Source organism: Carettochelys insculpta, chromosome 1 (genome assembly GCF_033958435.1).
Source record: "Carettochelys insculpta isolate YL-2023 chromosome 1, ASM3395843v1, whole genome shotgun sequence".
NCBI lineage: Eukaryota > Metazoa > Chordata > Testudines > Carettochelyidae > Carettochelys > Carettochelys insculpta.
This window is the reverse complement of record NC_134137.1, coordinates 129,825,815-129,847,996: the sequence shown is the minus strand read 5'-3', so window position 1 is coordinate 129,847,996 and position 22,182 is coordinate 129,825,815. Positions and strand designations below refer to the sequence as shown.

At 46.5% G+C, this 22,182-nt stretch overlaps 1 protein-coding gene across 3 annotated transcripts in view; it reads right to left on the bottom strand.

The window, feature by feature from the left end:
* The window catches only part of MGAT4A (alpha-1,3-mannosyl-glycoprotein 4-beta-N-acetylglucosaminyltransferase A), a 122,947-nt gene extending 101,593 nt beyond the window's left edge, over positions 1–21,354 (bottom strand). For 2 of the 3 annotated variants that reach the window (XM_074991693.1, XM_074991700.1), the window contains exons 1-2: positions 21,213–21,353; positions 13,693–14,011 (exon numbers count right to left, since the gene is read on the bottom strand). In XM_074991693.1, coding sequence (XP_074847794.1) covers positions 13,693–13,786 — 94 coding nt within the window. In that variant the 5' untranslated portion in view covers positions 13,787–14,011; positions 21,213–21,353. Of the gene's footprint in view, positions 1–13,692; positions 14,012–21,212 lie in introns of all 3 variants that reach the window. The other variant, XM_074991707.1, reaches the window with a different exon arrangement.
* Positions 21,355–22,182: the final 828 nt, after the last annotated feature.

Below are 22,182 nucleotides of genomic sequence, written 5' to 3'. Positions count from 1 at the left end.
TAACTTTGTTAGCATCTACACTATGCACACACTATTTTGAAATGAATTCAAAATAGCAGGTGTGTTTTTTGAAATTGGTGAGCCTCATTGCAGGAGGAATAATATCTATTTCAAAATAGGTGCTATTAAGACACTGAATAGCACTATTTTGAAATAAGCCATAATGGCTTCCAATCGCACTACTTGGAAACAGCACCCTGTATACAGAAATACCATTTTGAAATAGCTGGGTGCTACCTCGAAACATATTTTGTGTGCAGCTGTATAATTTCAAAGATATTTCAAAATAGTAGTTTTGAAACATCTCATTTCAGAATGCCTCTGTAATGTAGCCATAGCCTGAAGGTGGTAAGTGGATGTGGAGAGAGAGAGTAAAAACCTCAGATTTTCCTACATTTTCCCTATTTGAAATTTCTTGTTCTCAGGTCTAACACTGCATCATTGTGAGTTACTGCATACCACTGTGACAAAGCCCATCCCTCCCACAAGAAATCCCTAAACTCAGACAATAACTTAACTTTGGCTAATGAGCATCTACTTGGATGACGATTTTCTTCTGGGAGCTGTCGGTGTGAAGTTAAACCTAATGCAACCATTTGTCTTTTAGAATTCCACTTCCCCTTCCTTCAGTAAAATAAGTAAATATCATGTACAATCACTCCCTCCCCCATTAAGACGGGATAGGATTTCTCTGTCTAGAAAGCCATTTATGCACACAGGAATGGATTCACAGACCTATAAAAGATTTAGTTGTAATTATTTGGTGCACTTTTCTCCTTACAGATTGAGCCCAGAGCCATGGGAAATATCTCATCTAGTGTGTTCCCACAATTCGGAAGACATAGGGTAGGCCAAAGCAAAGTCAGCATAATTCTGCTGGACTTCAGGATTAGCCACACTCTAGGACAATTTAAGAGTTTTGGGTTTTTTTTGGGGGGGGGGGGGGGGCGGGGTTTTTTTGGTAAGGCTATTGTGAGTAGAGAATACTTCACAGAAAATCCAGGCTTTGGTAATATAGGTAGGGGGAAGAGCTGGATACTTAAGGTTCTGTTGTAGATCTTAGGTCTCCCTTTTGTGGACATGTAAGGGTTGCCTAAAATTAACAAAAAGCAACTACACACCCAAGAACCACCATTTAAATGTATTACTAGTGAATTCTTAATAGCTCTAGGAAGTTGCTTATTGAATTAGCAAAGTATATCTGGTAACAAGCTAAATGTAAGGACCAACTTACTTCAAAAACTCTACCTCTACAAAGGGATAGCTTCAAAAGAGAAGTTACTCACCTGTAGTAACGATGGTTCTTCGAGATGTGTCCCCATGGGTGCTCCACAATAGGTGTTGGGCTCGCCTGGTGCCGCAGATCGGAAATCTTCCAGCAGTTTCTCCTGGATCGCGCATGCGCCGGCGCGCACCGCTCCCCTGTGCGCCCCCGGCCACGTGCGCAATCCGGTCCCCGCCAGTTCCTTGACCAACCGCCTCGAATGCTCCTGAAAAACATTAGACAGAGATCCGAAGCGGGGAGGATGGGCGGGTGGAGGAGCACCCACGGGGACACATCTCGAAGAACCATCGTTACTACAGGTGAGTAACTTCTCTTTCTTCTTCGAGTGGTCCCCGTGGGTGCTCCACAATAGGTGACTACCCAGCAGTAACCCAAGTAAGGAGGTGGGTAATCGGTTTATGTGCAGCTTACCCCCGAGAGGACTGCTGTCGACAGACGGGTATCCTCTTCGAATACCCAGTGCAGGGCATAATGCTTGGCGAAGGTGTCGTAGGATGACCAGGTCGCCACTCTACAGATGTCTTTCAATGCGATGCCCTTGAAGAAGGCTGTTAACGCCGCCACCGCCCTGGTGGAGTGAGCCCTGGGCGGGGCCAGCAAAGGAGTCTTTCGAAGCTCATAGCACATTTTTATACAGGACACAATGTGCTTTGAGATGCTCTGTGAAGAGAGACCTTCTCCTTTTGACCTGGGAGCGAGAGAGACTAGAAGCCTTTCCGTTTTTCGGAAGGGCTTAGTTCTGTCTATGAAGAAGGCCAACGCCCTCCTCACATCCAGGAGATGCAGGCGTGCCTGCTTGCTGGAGCTGTGAGGCTTTGGGTAAAACTATTGGTTCGTTAAGATGGAACTCCGAAGAAACTTTTGGAACAAAGGCTGGGTGCAGCCTTAAGGTTACCGCCTCCTTTGAGGATACTGTGCAGGGCGGCGGCGCCATCACTGCTGCGAGCTCACTCACCCTGCGGGCTGATGTAATTGTAAGGAGGAAGGTTGTTTTTATCATAAGGAGACGCAGGGGAACTGTGGCTAATGGTTCAAAAGGTGGACCCGTTAGCGTGCTGAGCACCAAGTCCAAATTCCATGATGGTGGAAGCGGTTTCCAAGGGGGGGTACAGGTTTACCAGCCCCTTCAAGAACCTGGTAACGATAGGATGGGCAAATACCGTGGGCCCTTCCTCTGTGCGCCGAAAGGCTGATATAGCGGCGAGGTGGACCTTTAGCGAGGATACAGAAAGCCCACCTCTCTTGAGGTCCAATAAGTATTCTAGTATTACAGGTATAGGAACGTCAAGGGGAGCTAACTGCTTGGTGGAACACCATGCTGTGAATCGAGTCCATTTCTGCTTGTAAGTCTTCCTAGTGGAGGTCCTTCGGCTACATTCCAGGACCTGTTGTATTCCCTCTGTACACGTGCTCTCTAAGGAGCTGAGCCATGGATTAGCCATGCTTGTAGACGCAGACCCTGAGGGTGTGGGTGCACTATGGACCCCTGAGCCTGCGTGAGTAAGTCTGGCGCCACCGGTAGAGGGAGCGGTGGGTGGTCTCACATGCGCAGAAGCAAGGGAAACCATTGCTGCCGATCCCACGTTGGGACTATGAGTATCATGCGAGCTCTTTCCCTTCTGGCTTTCTGCAAGACCTTGGCGATAAGCGCTGTGGGGGGAAACGTGTAAAGTAGAGGGCCCCTCCATGAGATCATGAATGCGTCCCCCAGGGACCCCCACCCCACTCCTGCCCTGGAGCAGTACTGGGGACACTTCTTGTTGTGCTGGGTGGCAAACAGATCGATCTGGGGAAACCCCCATGTACGAAAAGTGTGCTGTAGCAGATCGGAGCAGATCTGTCATTCGTGCGTGAGTGCGAAGCACCCACTCAGCTGATCTTTCACGTTGTGAGAGCCCGGCAAATACGAGGCTTTCAACGTTGTTGTTGTTGGTGATGCACCAGTTCCACAATCGGACTGCTTCCGCACATAGGGCACAGGATCGTGCTCCTCCTTGTCGATTGATGTAAAACATAGTGGAGGTATTGTCGGTATTGATCCCATGTACCTTTGTCATGTAGGTAATCTCGAAAATGTTTGCAGGCGCTGAACACTGCTCTGAGCTCCAGTATGTTTATGTGCAGTGTCTGTTCCACAGAGGACCACAGCCCTTGCGTCACCTTGTCGCCGAAGTGCACTCCCCATCCTATGTGGGATGCGTCAGTAGTAAGAAAAACAGAAATTTGTGGTTGGTGAAAGGGCACCCCTACTAGCAGATTCTTGGGGTTTTCCCACCATGCCAGGGATCTGCGCACCTCTGTCGTGGGCGACACCACCCTGTGGACAGTGTGGGATGCCGGTTTGTAAACGCTCGCCAGCCAATGCTGCAGGCTTCGCATGTGCAATCTGGAATTCTGTACCACAAACGTCGCTGCCGCCATGTGGCCCAGCAGCTATAAGCACGTTAAGACCGGCACCAGCGAACTGATGGTGTGGAAGCAGGCGTCGGGTAGGTACACCCTTGCTGTGATAGAGTTTATGCGCACCCCTATGAACTCTATATCTTGAGTGGGGTCAGTCTTTGACTTTGCGAGGTTGATGACTAGGCCCAGCGAAGAAAACGTGTCCGCTGTGATGCATATCATGCGTAAGACCTCTGCCTTCGAGGCCCCTTTCAGCAGGCAGTCGTCCAGATATGGGAAAATAAATACCCACTGTCTGTGCAGGTAGGCTGACACCACTGCCAGGGTTCTGGTAAAGACTCTGGGGGCCGAGAAGAGGCCGAACGGAAGAACCCTGTACTGGAAGTGTTCCTTGCCGACTATGAAGCAGAGGAAGCATCTGTGTGCTGGGTGGATTGTTATGTGAAAGTAAGCATCATGAGTCGAGGGCTGCAAACCAATCTCCATCGTCCAGTGCCGTGAGTATTGAGGCGACTGTGATCATCCGAAAATGTTGCTTACGCAACTAGCGGCTGAGGCCCCGAAGATCTAGGATGGGCCTCCAGCCTCCTGTTTTCTTCTCTGTTAGGAAGTAGCGTGAATAAAAACCATTCCCCTGGAATTTTTCCGGCACTCTTTCCACCGCCCCTATGAACATAAGGTGATTCACCTCCTGCTTGAGCCTCGCCTCGTGGGCAGCGTCCCGGAGGCGAGGCCTGGAGGGAGGCTTCGTCAGTGGGAGCGACTGGAAGGGGATCGCGTAACCCGTGGCTATGATCTCCAACACCCATTTGTCTGTGGTCATCTTTTGCCATTGGGAGTGGAACGGTCTGAGGCGATGATGGAACATGAGATGAGAGTGGCATTGAGCGATGGTAGTGATTGTGCAGCCCCCGACATACCCGTCAAACTTGTTGCCTTTGGGCCTGTCCCAAGGGCGTACAGCTTTGTTGAGAACGGCGCCTGGGAGTTCTGTACTGTTGCTGCTGTTGATGGCGCCCTTGGTCATAGCCCCGTTGATAGTGAGCACGCTGTGGTTGGTACGGGTAGCGTCTTTGCTGGGGATAATATTTTTTCTTCCTGTATGGAGGACCGAGTCGGTTGAATCTGCAAACAGCTTTTGTGTATCAAAGGGAAGGTCCACGATCTTCTCCTGTAGGTCCCTCAGGATACCCGATGTCTGGAGCCAGGATTCTCTACGCACGACCACTGCTGTAGCTGTTGAACGTGCTGCTGTATCCGCCACGTCCAGGGCAATCTGGACTCCTGTCCGCGATGCTGCGTAGCCCTCTTGAACAATCGCCTTTAACACTGGCTTGTCGTCTTCCGGAAGTGAATCCATAAGGGGAGTAAGTTGGGAGTAATTATCAAAATTATGGTTTGCTAGGTGTGCCGCATAATTTGCCCTTCTCATTAGCAGGGTAGAAGAGGAATATACTTTCCTGCCAAACAGCTCTAGCTTTTTAGCATCTTTGTCTGATCCCCCCAATTTGTACAGAGAAGCCTTCGACCTCTGCTGGGACAATTCGACCACCACCGAGTTTGGTTGTGGGTGACTGAAGAGGAACTCCATGCCCTTTGCCGGGACGAAGTACTTCTTATCCGCTCTCTTGTTCATAGGCAGAACAGAGGCCAGAGTCCGCCATATAGTAGTGGCTGACTCCAGAATGGCTCCGTCTGGCGGAATAGCAATTTTGGATGAAGCCAGGGGTCTCAAATTTTTCAGGAGTTTGTGATGTTTCTCCTGTACCTCTGACGTTTGAATGTCTTGCGTGAAAGCTACCCTTTTAAATAGCTCCTGAAACTGTTTGAGGTCATCCAGGGGAGAGACATCCCCGGGGGCCATGGCCTCATCTGGGGAGGATGAGGATGAACCACTAGGGTAAACCTCCCTGGAACCCTCGGGCTCCTGCGGTCGATGATACACTTGCCTGCTGGAGGATTGTGAAGGCAAGTCTTGGGGTTCTACAAATAACTCCCCTTGAGACAATTGTGTTTCCGTCCCCGATCAGGAGCGCCCACGGGGGTATTGAGCGGCCCGGGGGGACCTGCCCCTGGGCGTAGGCCTGCGGTGTCTGTGTCCAGCATGATAAGGACGACCATGGCAGCACGGGCAAGGGTCCGGGGATGGAGACCTAGACCACTCGCGGGGTGTGTACCTCCGATGTCTGGGAAAGCGAGACCTCCACGACGACACAGAGGTGAAACTGGTTTGTGATAGTACTCCAGGGAATCCAACCCAGAAAAGGTGAAGGTGGCCCAAGCTATGGTGACATTGGTTGGAGGAACAGAGAAGGCGGCTCTGGATAGGCTGGTGGAGACCCAGGCCTTAGATGCAGCGTGTGTACCACAGGGGGAGGGCTTGTTGCTAAGAGCAGCGCAGCCCTGTCCGGAGATGGGCTGTGGTGCCGGGTTTTTGCTTTTGCCTTGCCCCTTCCCTCCGGAGCTGGCACCGCCCCCTCCCGTGCCGGGGATCTCGGCCCCGCTGTCGGTGCCACGCTCGGCACACTCAGCTGCGGTGCCGCGCAGGTAAGTTCCTCCGGTGCCTGCAGGCTCCGTGCCTGGCGCCCCTGCACCATCGGTGCTGCGGGGGCTGGTGTCACCTGTGGCAGTGCCGCCGGGTCTGGCGCTTGCCTCGCTGACGCTTTAGGCGCCACATGTACCAGCTGTTGTGTAACCGGAGGCTCAGCCTCTGCCACGTGCGCTGCCGCTTGCCTGAGTATGCGGCTGGGGGCTGTGTGCCCCGCTCGTCCCAGTCGCTGAAACCACTGGCAAGGATCGAGCTGGGGAGAGTTTCCTCCATTTCTGCACCGAGGGGGTCAGAGAAGCTGCCTTCCTGTTATGCAACCCAGAGGGCCCTTCTGGGTGAGGCTTCTCCGGCAAGTCCGGCTGGAGAGCCTTATCAAACAAGAGCATTTTAAGCCTCATTTCTCTGTCTTTCCTGGCCCTGGCTGTGAGCTTAGCACAGTGAGAACACTTCTGGGTAATGTGTGATTCCCCCAGGCAGCGGATGCATTCACTATGCCCATCGGAGGCTGGCATAGCTTCACGGCAGGACTCACACTGTTTAAAACCTGAAGAGGCCATCGCGGTGAGTCCTTTGCTGTTAATAGTGTACTTAGCACTTAATCCATGCCTTTTTACCCGAATCGCGGGCACCGGCCTGCGGTGCAGCAGGCGGCCTAACACACACACACACACACACACACACACACTCTCTCTCCCCCTCTCCCTCTCCCTCTCCCTCCCGTAACCGAAAAACACAACCATTTACACGTAGAAAAACACTATCTCATCTGACTCTGGCCTTAGCCTAAGCGGATTCTGTCTGCAGCCGATGGCGGTTGAGAAGGAACTGGCGGGGACCGGATCATGCACGTGGCTGGGGGCGCGCAGGGGAGCGGCGTGCGCTGGCGCATGCGTAATCTAAGAAAAACTGCTGGAAGATTTCCCATCTGCGGTGCCGGGCGAGCCCGACACCTATTGTGGAGCACCCACGGGGACCACTCAAAGAAGAACCTTTCCTCCCCTCTGAAATAAATTCTAGTAATTGCTGTACCACTGTTAAAGTTTGGCTTTCTCCTAAACAGAATCCCCTACTTCCTGAGTTATTCTGCAGACCTAGCCAAGTGCAGGGTCTTCAGATTCAACTTACCCTCTGGTCTGCTGCATATAATGCATGGCTCAGGCAGCATGGCTATTGAGAGATGTCACCAAATTTGCTGGACATTAAGCAGCTTGATATCCATCTCTGACACCAGTTGCTTTTAATGCATGCTTAATCAGCTCAATTCTGGACACCAATTTTAAACTGAGAATGTACAGAAAGTGAATCTACTAGCTTTAGTGCACAGGTTCTCTACTTACCTGTGAGTATGCAATTTAAGAAGTGTCACTTATCTAAAGTTTGGGCTATCTACTGCTGTGGCAACAAAATAATCGTATCAGATTAAATCACTTCACATGGAAGCTGTTTCACTGATTCCCAAATGTGGTTAGGTATCCTGAGGGCCTAGGTCCACCAAACAGCAGCATAAAAGAGAAAAGCCATTAAAAAAGGAAGTAATTTTAAAAACAAGCTTACAGAGTGGCTACAAAGTACCTGAATATTGGTAAATTTTTCCAACTGACTTGATTTCAAGTTGAAGTTAAACAAGTTTTAACAGATACAGCAGCATGTATGTCATGCCCTGAAACTTATTACTGTTAAATCTATTGTAGACCAAGAATATTCCCGGTATTGTAAAAAGATTCCATGCAACTGTGTTAAAAGATGGTCTGAAGTTAACGCAGACAACGATCAACTGAAAGACGCAGAAAATTTTAATAGACTCCTCAGATTGTATAGGGGACTTGTTTTATTTTTTAACAGAGAGCATGGGATTCTGTGCTGTGCTCTCCCAATCCCATATTGCTCCAGGAACTGGAGCAGCTCTTAGCCTACTTTAGACAGCCATGCAATATACCCTATTCTTTGTATGTTCTTACAGTTCCCTCATTGCTATAAGACAGCTGAACAAAACTGCATTAAATTGCACAAGTATCTGTCAGCTTTGCTTGCCTGCTCCCTAGGCAAGAAAGATGTGAGCAAGGTTATATGTTAGTGGAGGAAGGGGAAGCTTAAATGTATTATCTGAAATTTGCACTGGAGAAGTTATGGTCAAGGAAACAACCTTTCACTTGGAGTGGAAGGCACTGAGATTTGTAAAAGTCTATAGCACCATGGGAGTTTACACCACAGTATCTGCCCTGTACCACAGAAAATTCTGGCTCATGCGCAGACTATCATTAGTCTTAAATTAGGAAATTCCATTGTGCCTGAAAAGCAGAGTCATTGTCCAGGGTCCTCAGAGGCATTTTAGGCATCCTTGGCCCACAGCCACTGGGCACTTTAAAGATAGAGGACAGGAAAGACCCTGACTATATTTAGGAAATCAGCAGAGAGAGTAAAGAAAATATTTGATTTGCTTATGCTGTGCTATGTTCCTCAGGATACCCACAGTAGTATCCTGTACTAGCTAGAGTTTACTGAAACTAGATGGCTGCATGCAAATATACTGCACTGGTATACGCTAGATGTGAGGTCACGAAGATATGACTGAGGAAAGGTCACCAGCCCCCCCTTGAGATAGGACAGCGTCCTAATTAAAGAAAGCAATGTTCTTCTGCCCTATGAACGCTCAGCAATTACAAGAGCACTCCTGAACTACAGGCTGATTATGGATGCATGTCTCCTCCATGGATGTAAACTCTTATCTTCTCCCCACCAACATAACCTCATCGAGCTCACATTCAACTTCAACCAGCTGTGCTTCATCCATGCACTCATAACATCCAAGCTGCACCAGAGCTGGCAAGGGGTTCCTCAGGTAGCTTCTTCCACAGCCCCTATGTTAGAGAAATTCTCTTCCAGCTGCATGCAAAACTTTCACAGGATATAAGGGCTGGAGTGTCATTAAGAGTCCAGAGTAGAGGTGAAAATTTCACTCTGAATATACAGGTACAGCAAACTCTCAAGTTACGCAGGTGTTGTGTTCTTGCAACCCTAGCATAACTCGGATTTTCGCACAAGTCAGGGGGAGGAGGAGGAGGGAACCAGGCTGCCCCTTGGTTTCCAGCTCCCTTCTGCTTGCATGACTGCGAAACTGACCAGCCCATCACTGCTGGTTAGTTTCCTGGCTGCTTCTCCCTGCCTTCCTCCAGTGGCAGGATGATAGCCATGCCATGGTGGGAAGACAGGGAGAAGGTTTTTAGCTTGCTAAAAGCCTCTTCACCTGACAGCTGTACAGCTGGGAGAAGGGGCTTTTGGCGTGCCCAGCTGCTTGCAGCAGCAGACAGCTAAGCAATCTAAAAGCCTTCCCCCTGCTTTCCTACAGCCACTTGGCTGGGAGAAGACAGGGAGAAGACAGAGCAGCTTCAAGTTGTGCTTAAAGCACTTTAAAGCAAGTTACACGCAACATGAAGCTGTGTATTTCTACAGTTTACTGTACTCTTCAATGTGGTACAAATAGAGGAGAGGGATGATGTAGTCTCTTTTAAAGATAATAGCATAGAAGTCCTAGCTGTATATACTCATTGGAGTACTGTCTTTAGAGAGCTAAAGACTCTGGACTACCCATTTGATTTGACTAACAGTGACTGGTTTTGAAATGTTATTTGCACAAGCTGACCATTAGACAGGCCACTTCCAGAACCCTTTCCATCATCTCTTGAAAACTTACAAACACAGAACCAATACCCAGTTCAGGTTGATTAACTATTTTATCAGGAAGAGCTAACTAAGCATTTGCTCAACGCAAACTTTTAAGCCCAGGCTGAAGTGCTGTCCTGAACTGTGAGGATTTCATAAGCTAGGGCCTTTTTCCAAAAAGATATTTATCAGGTGAAGCATGATCTGAAAAAAGGGCAAACTCTTTCATGGCTTATGACACAATCATTGAAAATCAGGGTTGGAAGAGACCTCACAAGGTCATCCTGTCCAACCCCCAGGTTCACTACATAAATGAAAACATCTTATCGTTATTAGAGCATTGATTGTTGAAGAGTCAACAAGGGTCTAGAACTACTCCAGATATTTAGACATGCTGTTCTAAGAGAAACAGGTTTTTACCTTCAAACCCTAGAAAGTAAGAAAGAAGGAAAGGATTAGAATCCATTTTATTTTAAAGTTTGAGTAATGTCTATACTTATGTTAAAATTATATTAAAAGTACTCTTACTAAACCAAAAGAAAGAAACCAGATTAAGAGGACAGAGGAAATATTATTGTATATAAAAACTTAAGGTTTGAGTCTTTCACTAAGTGGGAACACTTGCAGACCACAATATTTCAAATGACAACTACAAAGATCAATTAAAAAATGCCAGTTTTCTAATGGAGCACTCTATAACAGATCATCACTTACAGGCTAACTGGCTACTTTTATGTTCACCGATAGAAAAAAACAGTCCGGGTAACACAAACGTGTTCTTAAAGTACGACTAAATGAACTATTAGCATATTCATATCTAAACTGTTCTCTTTTTTTAAAGTCAGTCACAAAAAATCCAAAAGGTTTAGCAGACACAGAACTGTAAGATTTATTTGTAGCTTTTATAGCCCATGTCAGTTTAAGTATGATTTTACAGTATTCACATTTTCTCTTCAAATTTTTAGAGAAAGTAAATATAATGTAATATGTAGGTCAAAAATATTGTACACTCATCCCTCATTAAGTAAGTACTTCATTTATGAGTACTCACTTAAACAAGGGACACATATACTTACCTTTTGTTCACTGGACGAGCAAACTACTCCCCCCGCTAATACGAGCCTTATCCCCTCCCCACGACCCCAACCCGATGCAGCCTGACCCCTCCGCCAGCCCCAACCACCGCAGCCTGACACCCCTCACCCACCCTGTGTGCCCAAACTGCTGCAGCCTAAACACTGTTCCCCCCCACCCCGCACACCCAAACTGCCACAGCCTAACCCCTTCCCCCACTAGTCCCACGCACCTAAATTGCCGCAGCCTTAACCCCTCCCGCCGGCCCCAGACCCCAAACCACCACAACCTTAACCCCTGCACCCACCCAACCTGCAGCAGCCTGAACGCGCCCACCCACCACCAAGTTTTAACCCTCCCTCCCACTCATGGCCCCAAACTGCCCCCAGCTTTAACCCTCCCCAACCCAAGGTTCACTTCCTTTTCCAAAGCAGTGCCACATGTTGCCACTCCTTCCCCGAGTTAGGAGCACTAGGAACCAGAGACTTTTACATGTATTTTAACAGTAATTTAGTGTCCCTATTACGAGTTTTTGCCTAGAAGCAGAAAGCTGGGAACCAGTTGTGCTCATATAATGAGGGATGAGTGTACAAGGTTTTCCTCTGAGTTTGAGTAAAACTGAGTTTTATTAGGGAGCCACATTTCCTCAGAAAGGACACACGCAGCAAAGTACTCAGAGATTACTGCTTTAGACAGAGACACAATCATTCCACATGTATTTTTCAGTAACATCCTGTTACTTTATCATTTTTAAATAAAACTGCCCCAGCTCAGTGGAAATATTTTTAAAGAAAGGAAAAAACTATTACCACTCTCAAAAGAAGCACTTATTTTGGATAACTAGTATGAAAGAGAATAGAGGAGACAAATATGTTGTTTGTCTAATACAGACCCATTATATAATCTTGCATTTATAAGTAAGTGCACTCATGTTTGGTACTCGTAATGAATCCTGATATTAAGCTTGTATGCATTTGCAGATGCTACTACATTAGGTTTTGTCAGAACATGCCACACAATCTAATTCTGTGTGATGATATACACTGAAGGTATATGGATATGTATTAAGGTATTTACAAAAATCTAGGCCCAGAATTTGCACCAGCAGCATGTTGTAATATCTTTGCCCAAGTCATAAAGAGCATTACACTTCTATTAGAATGGGTACTTGTATTTTATAAGCCACAATGTAAAATTCAGCATTTCTGACAGTTTTAACATGCTTTTCTTTTTATTACTTGTCAAATTTACATTTCTACAGCCCACTTAAAATGAATTCACATTAGCAGAACTTCAAAAATCCAGCCATTTCACTGATGATTATGTTCAACAGCCAAGCCCATTGACCAACTGTTACAAAACAGATTAAAGGACACAGCATCTGTTTCTCCTGTAAGTTTCCCCAATGAAGACAAATTAGCCAACCTGCGACACAACCCGTATGTTTCTTCCCAAAGGCTTTGTTTCTCTTTTTAATGAATGACACTAGGTGGGTTTTTCATGGTAACAGATGGGATTCTTGGCAAACATTAGCTGTTCCTCCTAAAAGTCAATCCTTCAATGGTGCAGGATCAGAACCCAATAACAGCACTCTTAGTAGAGGGCTGCTCAACCTTTTTTAATAAGCAACAACAACAACAACAACCACTACACCCCACTCTAGCATTTATTTAATTTTTAAAAAAACTTGCATCCCTCACCCATTCTTACAATGTGAGGAGACTGCCACATAGTGCTGCATCTGTGTGATTATGAACTACTAGGCAAACCACTCAAAATCCCGATCAAGTGGTTTTATAAAAACATCACTACCTGTTTAGAAAGCATCCGATCAGGAGTGCTGGAAGGATAACAAAAAGTGCCATGTCACAATGGACACTCACTCAAGTTTAACCATCCCCTCTCTCCCCAGAACTTGAGAGAGATTGCAATCTGGTAATCGCTCTCCCTCTCCCTTCACATTTACTAAAAGGCACGCTGTGCTGCCACCACCAACCCTGCTCCCCCACAGCTGCCCCTGAGAGTTTGAGGCACCCATTCCTCTCACTGAGGAAAAAGAAAAATCTATTCTAGCAATGCCAATCTTTTTTAAAAAACTGATTACACATTTTAAGGTGCCTACAATCCTGAAAGTATCAATTTTATAAAATTTAATATATGCACAATCCACTAATTTCTTATTTACACCTACTGAAAAAAAGGAATTGTCATGTAAACAGGTCAAACTGGAAATACTTTATGCTTCCCTCAAAAAGAAAGGCAGAGGAGAAAACTCTCGCAAAAGATGTTGAGTGGCAATTTTTCATTTCAATCACAAAATCATTAGGAACAAATAGAATGTGGCATTACAAAGTAATGTTTATTGTCTCTAGCCTGGCCCACTAGGCAACTGTCACAGGAAAATTAAGAGAAGAGCATCTGTTTCTCCTGCAAATGTGCAATGGAATTAAGCTATCCTCCCTAAAATAGCCCTTTTCCTTGGAAAAGGGAAGGTTGTTTCTCTTCACAGAAATACATTAATCAAACAAAAACAATAGGCATCCCTCCAGGTTGATTTTCTGACTGCAAGAACAGATGCGTATTTCTCATCAAAATAATACTCTTGAGCAGAAGCAGTCAACGTTCCATTTACAGCTTACTAGCATTAAAGCGTATGTTGCACCATTCACTTCTACATTACATGTACCTAGAGCTTAGTTTCTTTTCAGAAAATGTGTCTTACCTTTACCATTTTGCCATGCAGCATACCAGGATAAACTGAGAAACGAAGTGATGAAAACTAACACGGTGGCCACAGTTCCATTTCGGAGCCTCATCTCATTTCAACATCACACTTGTTTATATGGCACTTGCAATTCTGCTTTATCTCGTCCTGAAGACAGTTTATTCCATCACCAGTGTCACTTGATTAACAGAAATGAGACACGTAGCTCTCTCATTTGAAAAGCTCCGTAAAACCAGTCCAGCAGTTACATCCCTTCAAACTGTTACTCAACTCACTCATTAGCATTCATAAAGCCAACTTCCTTACGTTTCTACTCCTGTTTAAAAAGGGAACAAAAATGATCAGGTTGAGACAAAAATGTATTCATATACAGTTACAACACTTATGAAAACACATAATAGAAACACCATTAATACTATGATGCTTTTTAAAAAGGACACAATCAAGTATGGCCCAAGCAGATTAGTTTTCTTTTCCTGTCCCCCATTTTTGGGAAAGTATTTAGGGTTAAAGAAAGTATTTGACATACTAGTTTGTCCTATTTAATGAAAAATTTAAGTTAACATCTTTTGTTTGTATACCACAAATACCTATATTATTTGTATTTGTTATGGCAGCATCAAATGGGCCAAACAAGACCAAGGTGCTGCAGAGGTACATCGTAAGTCACAGATTAGCTTTTCAAGAAAAAAATCTATAGTCTAACGCCTCAATCCTGCAATTCATGGCATATAAGTAACAGTGGTGCACTTGTACAGAGCCCACTGAAAATCAACAAGATTATGCAGGTGCAGTGATGCACCTATGAACACTGAATTGAAGGATCAGATCTCTAAATTAGCATTTCAGTTAACTGCTCCTGAGCCAAACACATGCTGCACTGGAACCCAAAACAGTGTTAAAGAGAGACACAGAAGACAATATGCCAGATTCAATCATGCACCGATCTACGTAATGCAGGAAAGTGGGTATTCCAACAATCTTCCCATGAATGCTTATGCTGCAATATATCTATTAGTCTATAAGGTGCCACAGGACTTCTTGCTGTTTTTCAGCTACAGACTAACACAGCTACCACTCTGATACTGTTTAATAAGTATTCAACCTTTCTGTACTACATGAGCAGGTCAAAGGGAGCAAAACTACCAATGTCTGATTTCAGGGTTGGGTGGGTTTTTTTTTTGTTTATTTAAATAGCAGAGGAATCTGGAGGACTTTCCTTATACCAGACGACTTAATTATGAAATGGCGTAAACATGAAGGTAAAGTATCCAGGGCTGTTTCCTTAAAATACTATTTCAAATTCCATCCAACTAAACTTCACTACTCAGTTGTAGAGATCTTCTGTGGATTTAAGTTTTCCAGTTCAGAGTGATAATTTATTTCTCATTCTGAGAGGTCATCATGTCATTTCTCAGCAAATTATTTTTATTACAGTGGCACCTAAAGATCCCAATCAAGTGGGGCCTTATTGCTCTAACAGCTGCAAAAACACAAACAAAGATCCTGAGGCAGAGAGATTACAATTAAGACAAGATGTACCAAAACTATCACAACCAAATGGAGAAAATAAAGTAACAGAGGAGAACAGTTACAGGAGAACATTATTATGGAGTCTACAGGCTGAGCCTCTTTAGTCCGACACACACTGGTCCAGCAACGTCTGACATCTGGCATGATTATAATTAGCTGCAGTGCTTTTTTGCTGGGGGGAAAAAAGAAAAAAGGTGGTGGGGTAGCCAACCTCAAGCCCAAATTGCCTCCAGCAGCTTAACTGCACCCTGTGTGGGGCCATAACTGCCCCTCAGCAGCTTAACCACCCCCCAGGGGGCCCTAACCACCCTGAGGCCCAAGCTGGCCCCTGGTGGCTTAACCACCCTCCAGCAGCTTAGCCACCCTGCCCCGGTCCTGAGCCACCTGCCCCATCCTCCCCAGCATGGGACCTGAGCTGCCCCCCAGCAACCTAGCTGCCCCGCGCAGCCCTGTCCTCAGGTTTACCTCCCATCCAGCCCAGGATCGCTTACCTTTCTCAGACCGCTGCGGCGGCTCCCTGTTGCTCCCCTAAGTGCAACAATGCAGGGGCAGCTCCCAGAGCCCTGCTGTGCTAATAGGACTCAATTTAATTGGTTTGTTTAAACCAGTTAAATTGACTCCTCCTTCAGCCAGCAGAACACTAGCAACCAGAAGGGACCCTCAGCAGCAGCAGTGGCAAAGGGCTCTTTAAAGAGCCCCATGTGGATCAGAACTGCTCAGCTGCCTTTTAAAATGATGGCTCTGGGAAAAAAGGTGACAAAAGGCCGTGCTGTGGCATTGCGGCAGAAAAACGGCCCTGGTTAGCTGAATATCTGTGTATGTGTATGGCCAAGTTAGCCACGATCCCGTAACGTTTGCTTACAGCCATCAGTCCTGGCTCTCAGTGTTCTGTGCTGTTACTTAGTTCCTATTTACCCCTAGCCACAAATGTCTTCGAGTTCAAGACTGCATCTACACGAAAAGGTAAAAATCGACTTTGTTGAAATCAATTTTTTAATGCTGGGTTTATAAATTCAACTTTGAGCATCCCCACCTTCCCACAAATTCAACTTATTACTGCCACACACAAGTTGTCAAATATTAACTGTTGCAGCAATGTATTGTGGGAGTCTATCCCACAGTTCCCTGAGCCTCACAGCATTCTGGATATTTTCCCTGGTGGAGCTTGGGGGACAAAAAATGCCCTGCAAGCAGCTGTGCGTATCTGACATCATCTTCCTACATTTCATTTCCCTCATTCTCCTGCCGTGCTAAGCAAATGTCCCTTTTACCAAGCGGAATCCTGCTGGTCTAAGGCTGTGTCTACACTACCTCCCTACTTCCATAGGAGGATAGTTAAGTAGGGTGTCAGGAGATTATTAATGAAGTGCTGCACTGCATATGCAGCACTTCATTAAGCTAATTCTCCCCTGTGGCAACTTCCAAGTGTTAAACTTCAACGTGCCGCCCCCAAAATTTTGAGGAGTAAAGGGACTTCAAAGTTGCCCAGGCACTTCAAAATACCAGCAGGTTAGCCGCGGCTACACGTGAGCTGGCACTTTGAAGTTTAATCATTAATAATCTCCCAACACCCTTTGAAGTAGGGAGGTAGTGTAGACACAGCCTAAGCGATTTGCCTTTTATAAGTAAGGGGTGGGGAAAGGTAGTAAAGTGGTTAGAGCATTTACCTGCTGAACCCAGGACTGTGAATTCAATCCTGATGGGGCTGTTTAGGGATATGGGACAAACAGACTTAACTAAAAATCTGTCTGGAATGGTGATAGGTCCTGCAAGTGCAGGGGCCTGGACTCAATAACCAAAGCATGGAGAATAGGAAGGGTTAGAAAAAGGATTTTGGGCTTCCCAGCTAACAGGTTTTCAAAACGGGATGCAAAAGCACTGGAGCACTTGCATAAGTGGAGGGGCTGAGGACAGAAATTCATATGGCTATACTGCAGCTTTGCAATCTGCCCTGAATAGGAGGTAGCTCATAGCTTTTCTGCTCTACGAGCAACCTGGAGAATGAACTGTGACTTAGGGCAGAGCTAAACAACAGCTGTAAGATTAAGACTTGGATCTGAATTTAAACCTCCTGGCAAAGATGATCCTCAGAACAAGAATTTTCTCTCAGCCACTCTAGTGACAAAGTTTTTCTTCCTTTGAGAGAGTATTTTCAATGTTTTTCATAAGAATGTCTTCCCTCTCCAAATCAGTGATCTGTAATGGATTAACCCACAACTCTGACAATAAATTGTGTGTCACTGAAGGCCTGAGCCAAAGCTCATTGAAATCAATGCGATTCTTTTCACTGACTTCAATAATGGCCTTTGGCTCAAGCCCATACCAAGGCACTGCTTTGTCATGTTTATTTCTTGATGTTCCATAATCTAGAAATGTACGTGTGAGTAAACACAGACCATTACATGGAAAATGTGAACGGCTCATTAAATCAGCAATGGCTCGGTTGGTCATTCCAAGCCTTACCTGGCTAACTGTCATAATGATAGAACTCATACATTGAATTAATGGACTTTGGATCCACCCATACTGAGGTACTGTTCTACCACATTTATTTCCTGATGGGCCATAATCTAGAAATGTATGTCTAAGCACACAGGGGCATTATATGGAATGTCTGCCCTCTCAACTTTCAATGGCACTTCCTGTGCCTACCATGGTGACTATGCTCAATGGGGAATCAGGTTCAATTCCAGAGAGGAAGCTGGCTACCACATCCAATGAAGGCAGCAAGCGTGCAAATTACCCACTTCCAATCCCTGGTCAGCTGCAAGGTCCCTGAATAGCTGCCAGCCCCTGAATATCTTATCCACCAAGGGAGACTATCCCCAGTCAGCTGCAAGGCCCCTGAGTATCTTACCCACTGAGGGAGATATCCCCCAGGCAGCTCCAGGATGCTCACCACGCACAAGCTGCCTGGCAGCATCTTGAGCAGGTCCTTTTATTGGTTCAGGTCAAGCCACATGATGCATCTGAGTTTGGAAAAAGTTCCAGACTGCGTGGCACCTCTGGGAGAGGAAAGAAAGTGGATGTGGGGGGCAGGACAAAATGTAAATGGATGAAAAGAAGTTTCCCACCTTCTCATACAAGCACAAACTTCACCTGCAGCATAGCTGCCACATGGGGGGTGGGGGCAGTGACTGGTGCCAGGCAGCACAGGAAAAAAGACAGGTAGGGGTAAAGACAGAACCACAGATCCCCACAGTCGCACTAAGAGCAAAGAAGGAAAGAAAGTTTTTTCAGCCTCTCATACAAGAATGACCTTACAGTCATGGGCTTCCAGGTGCTGAATTGGAAGAGTCTTACTGCGGCCTAATTCCTGCACACCTGAGAGCAGTGGAGATGGAAAAGACCAGAGTAGAAAATTGTGGGGCACACACAAGACATCTCTGGAGGCTCAAATTCCATTTAAAGACATGGTGCTTCCACACTAGCCTTCACTCAGAATTTTAGATTCAACTTGAACCCTACACCCACCAGGTTCCGACAATATTAAGATATTGATATTATATCTATTTTAGTGTTCCATATATCGAGCTAATGGTACTTATAGTGAAGACAGGCACTTGGTACAATCAAGCTAAATGTCTTAAAATCAATTTTATCTCTTAGCGTAGACACAGCCTAAATGTTGGTAATGCTGCTAGACAATATTGACCAGCCATGGTCTGGCAAATTCTCTGGGTCGGCACTTGTCAGATCCCAGTAGCACTGGACTAGGAAGGTTCTACCTGTAGTATCAGACAACTTTCAGATAAGTCTTTTCTTAAAAATATATAAAAACATTAATATCAGACACCCTCCCAATCTTTTTTACTTGTTAATTTACCATTAATTTAATGGTTGTAGTGACCTTAAGGAAATTTAAAAACCAGAGTTGAGCTGTTGCTTTACGTGTTATTTTGAAGAGGGCATTTCAAATATAAGACACTAGTTTAGCTTACAATAATTAGAAAATTAAGCAAAGTAATTTAGCAAAGCTGATTTAAATGAGGGGCCAACCCACTTAAGTATGTATATATTATATGATTTGTAAAAGTTTATCTCACTGTATTTATAGTAAACTCTTTCATATCCAGCAGACCCAGGACCAGAAGGTTGACTAATATTCAAATATGCTGGATAATAGAGAAGTACACCTAGTAATGCATAATACTAAAGAAAAACAAGATTAGATATTACGAAACAAACAAAAATGTATGCAGGGTACTTCCTTTACCAACAACGGTAGTACTGTACACCGCAAACTTACGCTATATTTCCTGTATTTATGTGTATTTACTGTCACTATACTGTACTTATGGAAAATTTAACTCATATTTACTTATGGTTAAAATGCTGGTTATTTGAGAGTTCCAGTTAACAGAATGCCAGATATGAAAAAACTTACTGTAGCTAAGCAAGTGAAACTTCTCCAGCAGAGAGATGGCCCAGGCTAGCCAATGATGGACAATGTGACAAAATGCCTGACCTTACAAGGCGCTTAAGGCAACGGCAGTTGAGAACCCTCAACATCTTTGAGGGAAACAAAAAGAAGTCCTGTGGCACCTTATAGACTAACAGATATTTTGGAGCACAAGCTTTCATGGGCAAAGAACCCATGGTCCTCTATATCTTCTTGGTCCAAAATTTAAATTGGCTAATGACTACATACTTCCAAACATCTTTACTTATTAAACATGAGAAAGCTTCTAACACATACAAAAACCTGAAGTGTGTTAATTCACTAATTCTGCATAATTCAAGTATGTAGATGCAGAAGTCTCTGTAGTGTTCAGGACCATTGTGGTTCTGAGAGGGAACCTTGAGGAAATCTTAAGCACACTGGAGCACAAGTGCCTAGAAAAATAGAATTCACATCACACTAGCAAAAAGAAGTTATTTTGTATAATATTTTAAACGAAAAAAATGAGTACATTCCCATTACAGACTTTTTAAAATTTTTCTTTTCATTAACTCACTTTTCTATACGTAGAGGTTGGAAGAATGAGTGTAAGCACAAGACTTGGAGAGTTAGCACAAGAAACTGAATTAGTTCTAATTTCACTTGATACTCTACTGCCTCCAAGCAGGAACTCCCTGCTACAGATTTCTTCCTGAGGGCACTAGCACCTACTTCACAGAACAAATTTATCCATTACAGGTAAAATGCGTAAGTAGCTTTAAGAAAAGACTCAGGTACACCATGTTCAATAATATAAATAACATAATCACTGAGCATAAGCAGGTTGCTCAAGACTTAAAAATAACGTAGCCATCATAAAAACAAACAAACAAAAAAATCCAGCATCCCTGCAGCACCTTAAAGCCTCCTCCTGTTTGCGTGTGTGTTTGTCTGTCTGGTTTTTGGTCAAGCTGCAGACTCACAGGGCTCCTCACCCTCCGATACCATTAACCATCCCAACAACTTTAGCAAAATGAACAGCCATTCGGAGAGAACGAAGGCGTCGGCGGCAGGTACCTCACCCTGCTGCGCCTGGGCTTTGCCAGCAGCAGCACCGCAGGCTTGGGCACGACCACATACCCCGCGCCCTCCCGAGAACGCGAGGGACGGCGAGGCTGGGCTATTACCGCCCTGGGGCGCAGCCGTTCACTGGTGAACTTTCTCTCCTACCGTCACGCCCGGAACCCGGCGCCCCACGGCGGGGATGGGGGGGTGGGGCAGCGCGCGGACCTGCCGATCGCCCCCACGCGCCCCTGGCTGGGAAGCTTCGGAGCAGCGGCAAATAACCGCCGCTGCGGCCGGGGGCGGGGGCCGCAGCCCTGCGGGGAGGAGCTTCCGGAGATGCGGTGGCTGCTGCTGGGGTGGGGGAGGCACTCGTCGCCCCCCAGCCCCCACACGCGGGCAGGGCCGGGGAGCCGGGCGCTCGCGGCAGCCGCACGCTGGCGGGAAGGGGTCCCAGCGCCCCCGAGGCAATGGCACGGAGCAGGCAGGGTCTGCTCGGCCTCGGGGTGCGGAGGGGACGTGCCCCGACCGCCACGCTCACCTGGGTCCGGGCTCCGGCGAGGCAGGTGGGGTGCAGCCGCCGCTCGCGCCTCGTCGCCGGCAGGGGCTGAGGCGCCTCCCGCCGGGCCATGAGCTGCGCAGCCCGCGCTACCTCCCCCCCACCCCCCATAGAGCAGCGGCTGCTCCTTCCGCCCGCGGCGCGGAGAGCCCGCCCGCTGTAGCTCGCCGGATTGCCCATTGGCCAAGAAGACCTCCCCGGCGGGCTAACCACCAACTGGCGGAGAGAACCCCCTGCTCTGATTGGCTTATCGGCTTGTCACTCTCGTTTCTTGGGCTATAAATACATCTCGCGCGTCTGACCTGGTGTGTGGTGCTTTGCTTGGTGATGGGGGTGAGGGAAGGGGGATGGTGCTAGAGTCTGGCTTGTGGTGGCTGCTGGAGGGCGAACAGCTGCCCCTCAGGGAAGCCCAGTCCCCCTCTGTGCGCTGGCGCGGGGGTTTCCTCTGCGTGTGCTAGTCTCGGGGTACTAGGCCTGGCAAAAGCTCACACTTTGGTGGGACTCCAATAGAGACGCGCAGCGCAGCGCGGTGGGAGTGTCTCAGCGGCGAGAGCAGCGCCCAGGCTGCTTCTCTGCTCAGCTCTTAGAGTTCCAAGGGGCTTTCTTTAAAAGGGGGCTGCTGTGTATATAGGGCTGGGATTTTTCAGTTCCAAAAACAAGTCCTGTTGTGAGCCAAAGGACAACAGTGTTGCTTTACATTAGTATATAGAGTGACTGTATTTTAGGGTCTGGAAAAAAGATGTGGCTGGGGTAGAGTGAGAGCTGGAGGTATTGAAGGGAGGAGCCTATAGGGTGGCTCAGGCAACCTTACAATGCCGTGATAACTGTCTGGCTATGTATGCCTCCTTGTGGGATCCACCCTCTCCAAGGCAAAGAGCTTGGTAGTGGGGTGGCTGGAAGGATCCAGCAGCTGTGGTTTTTAGAAGAATGGACCAATCAGCTGCAGAGACAA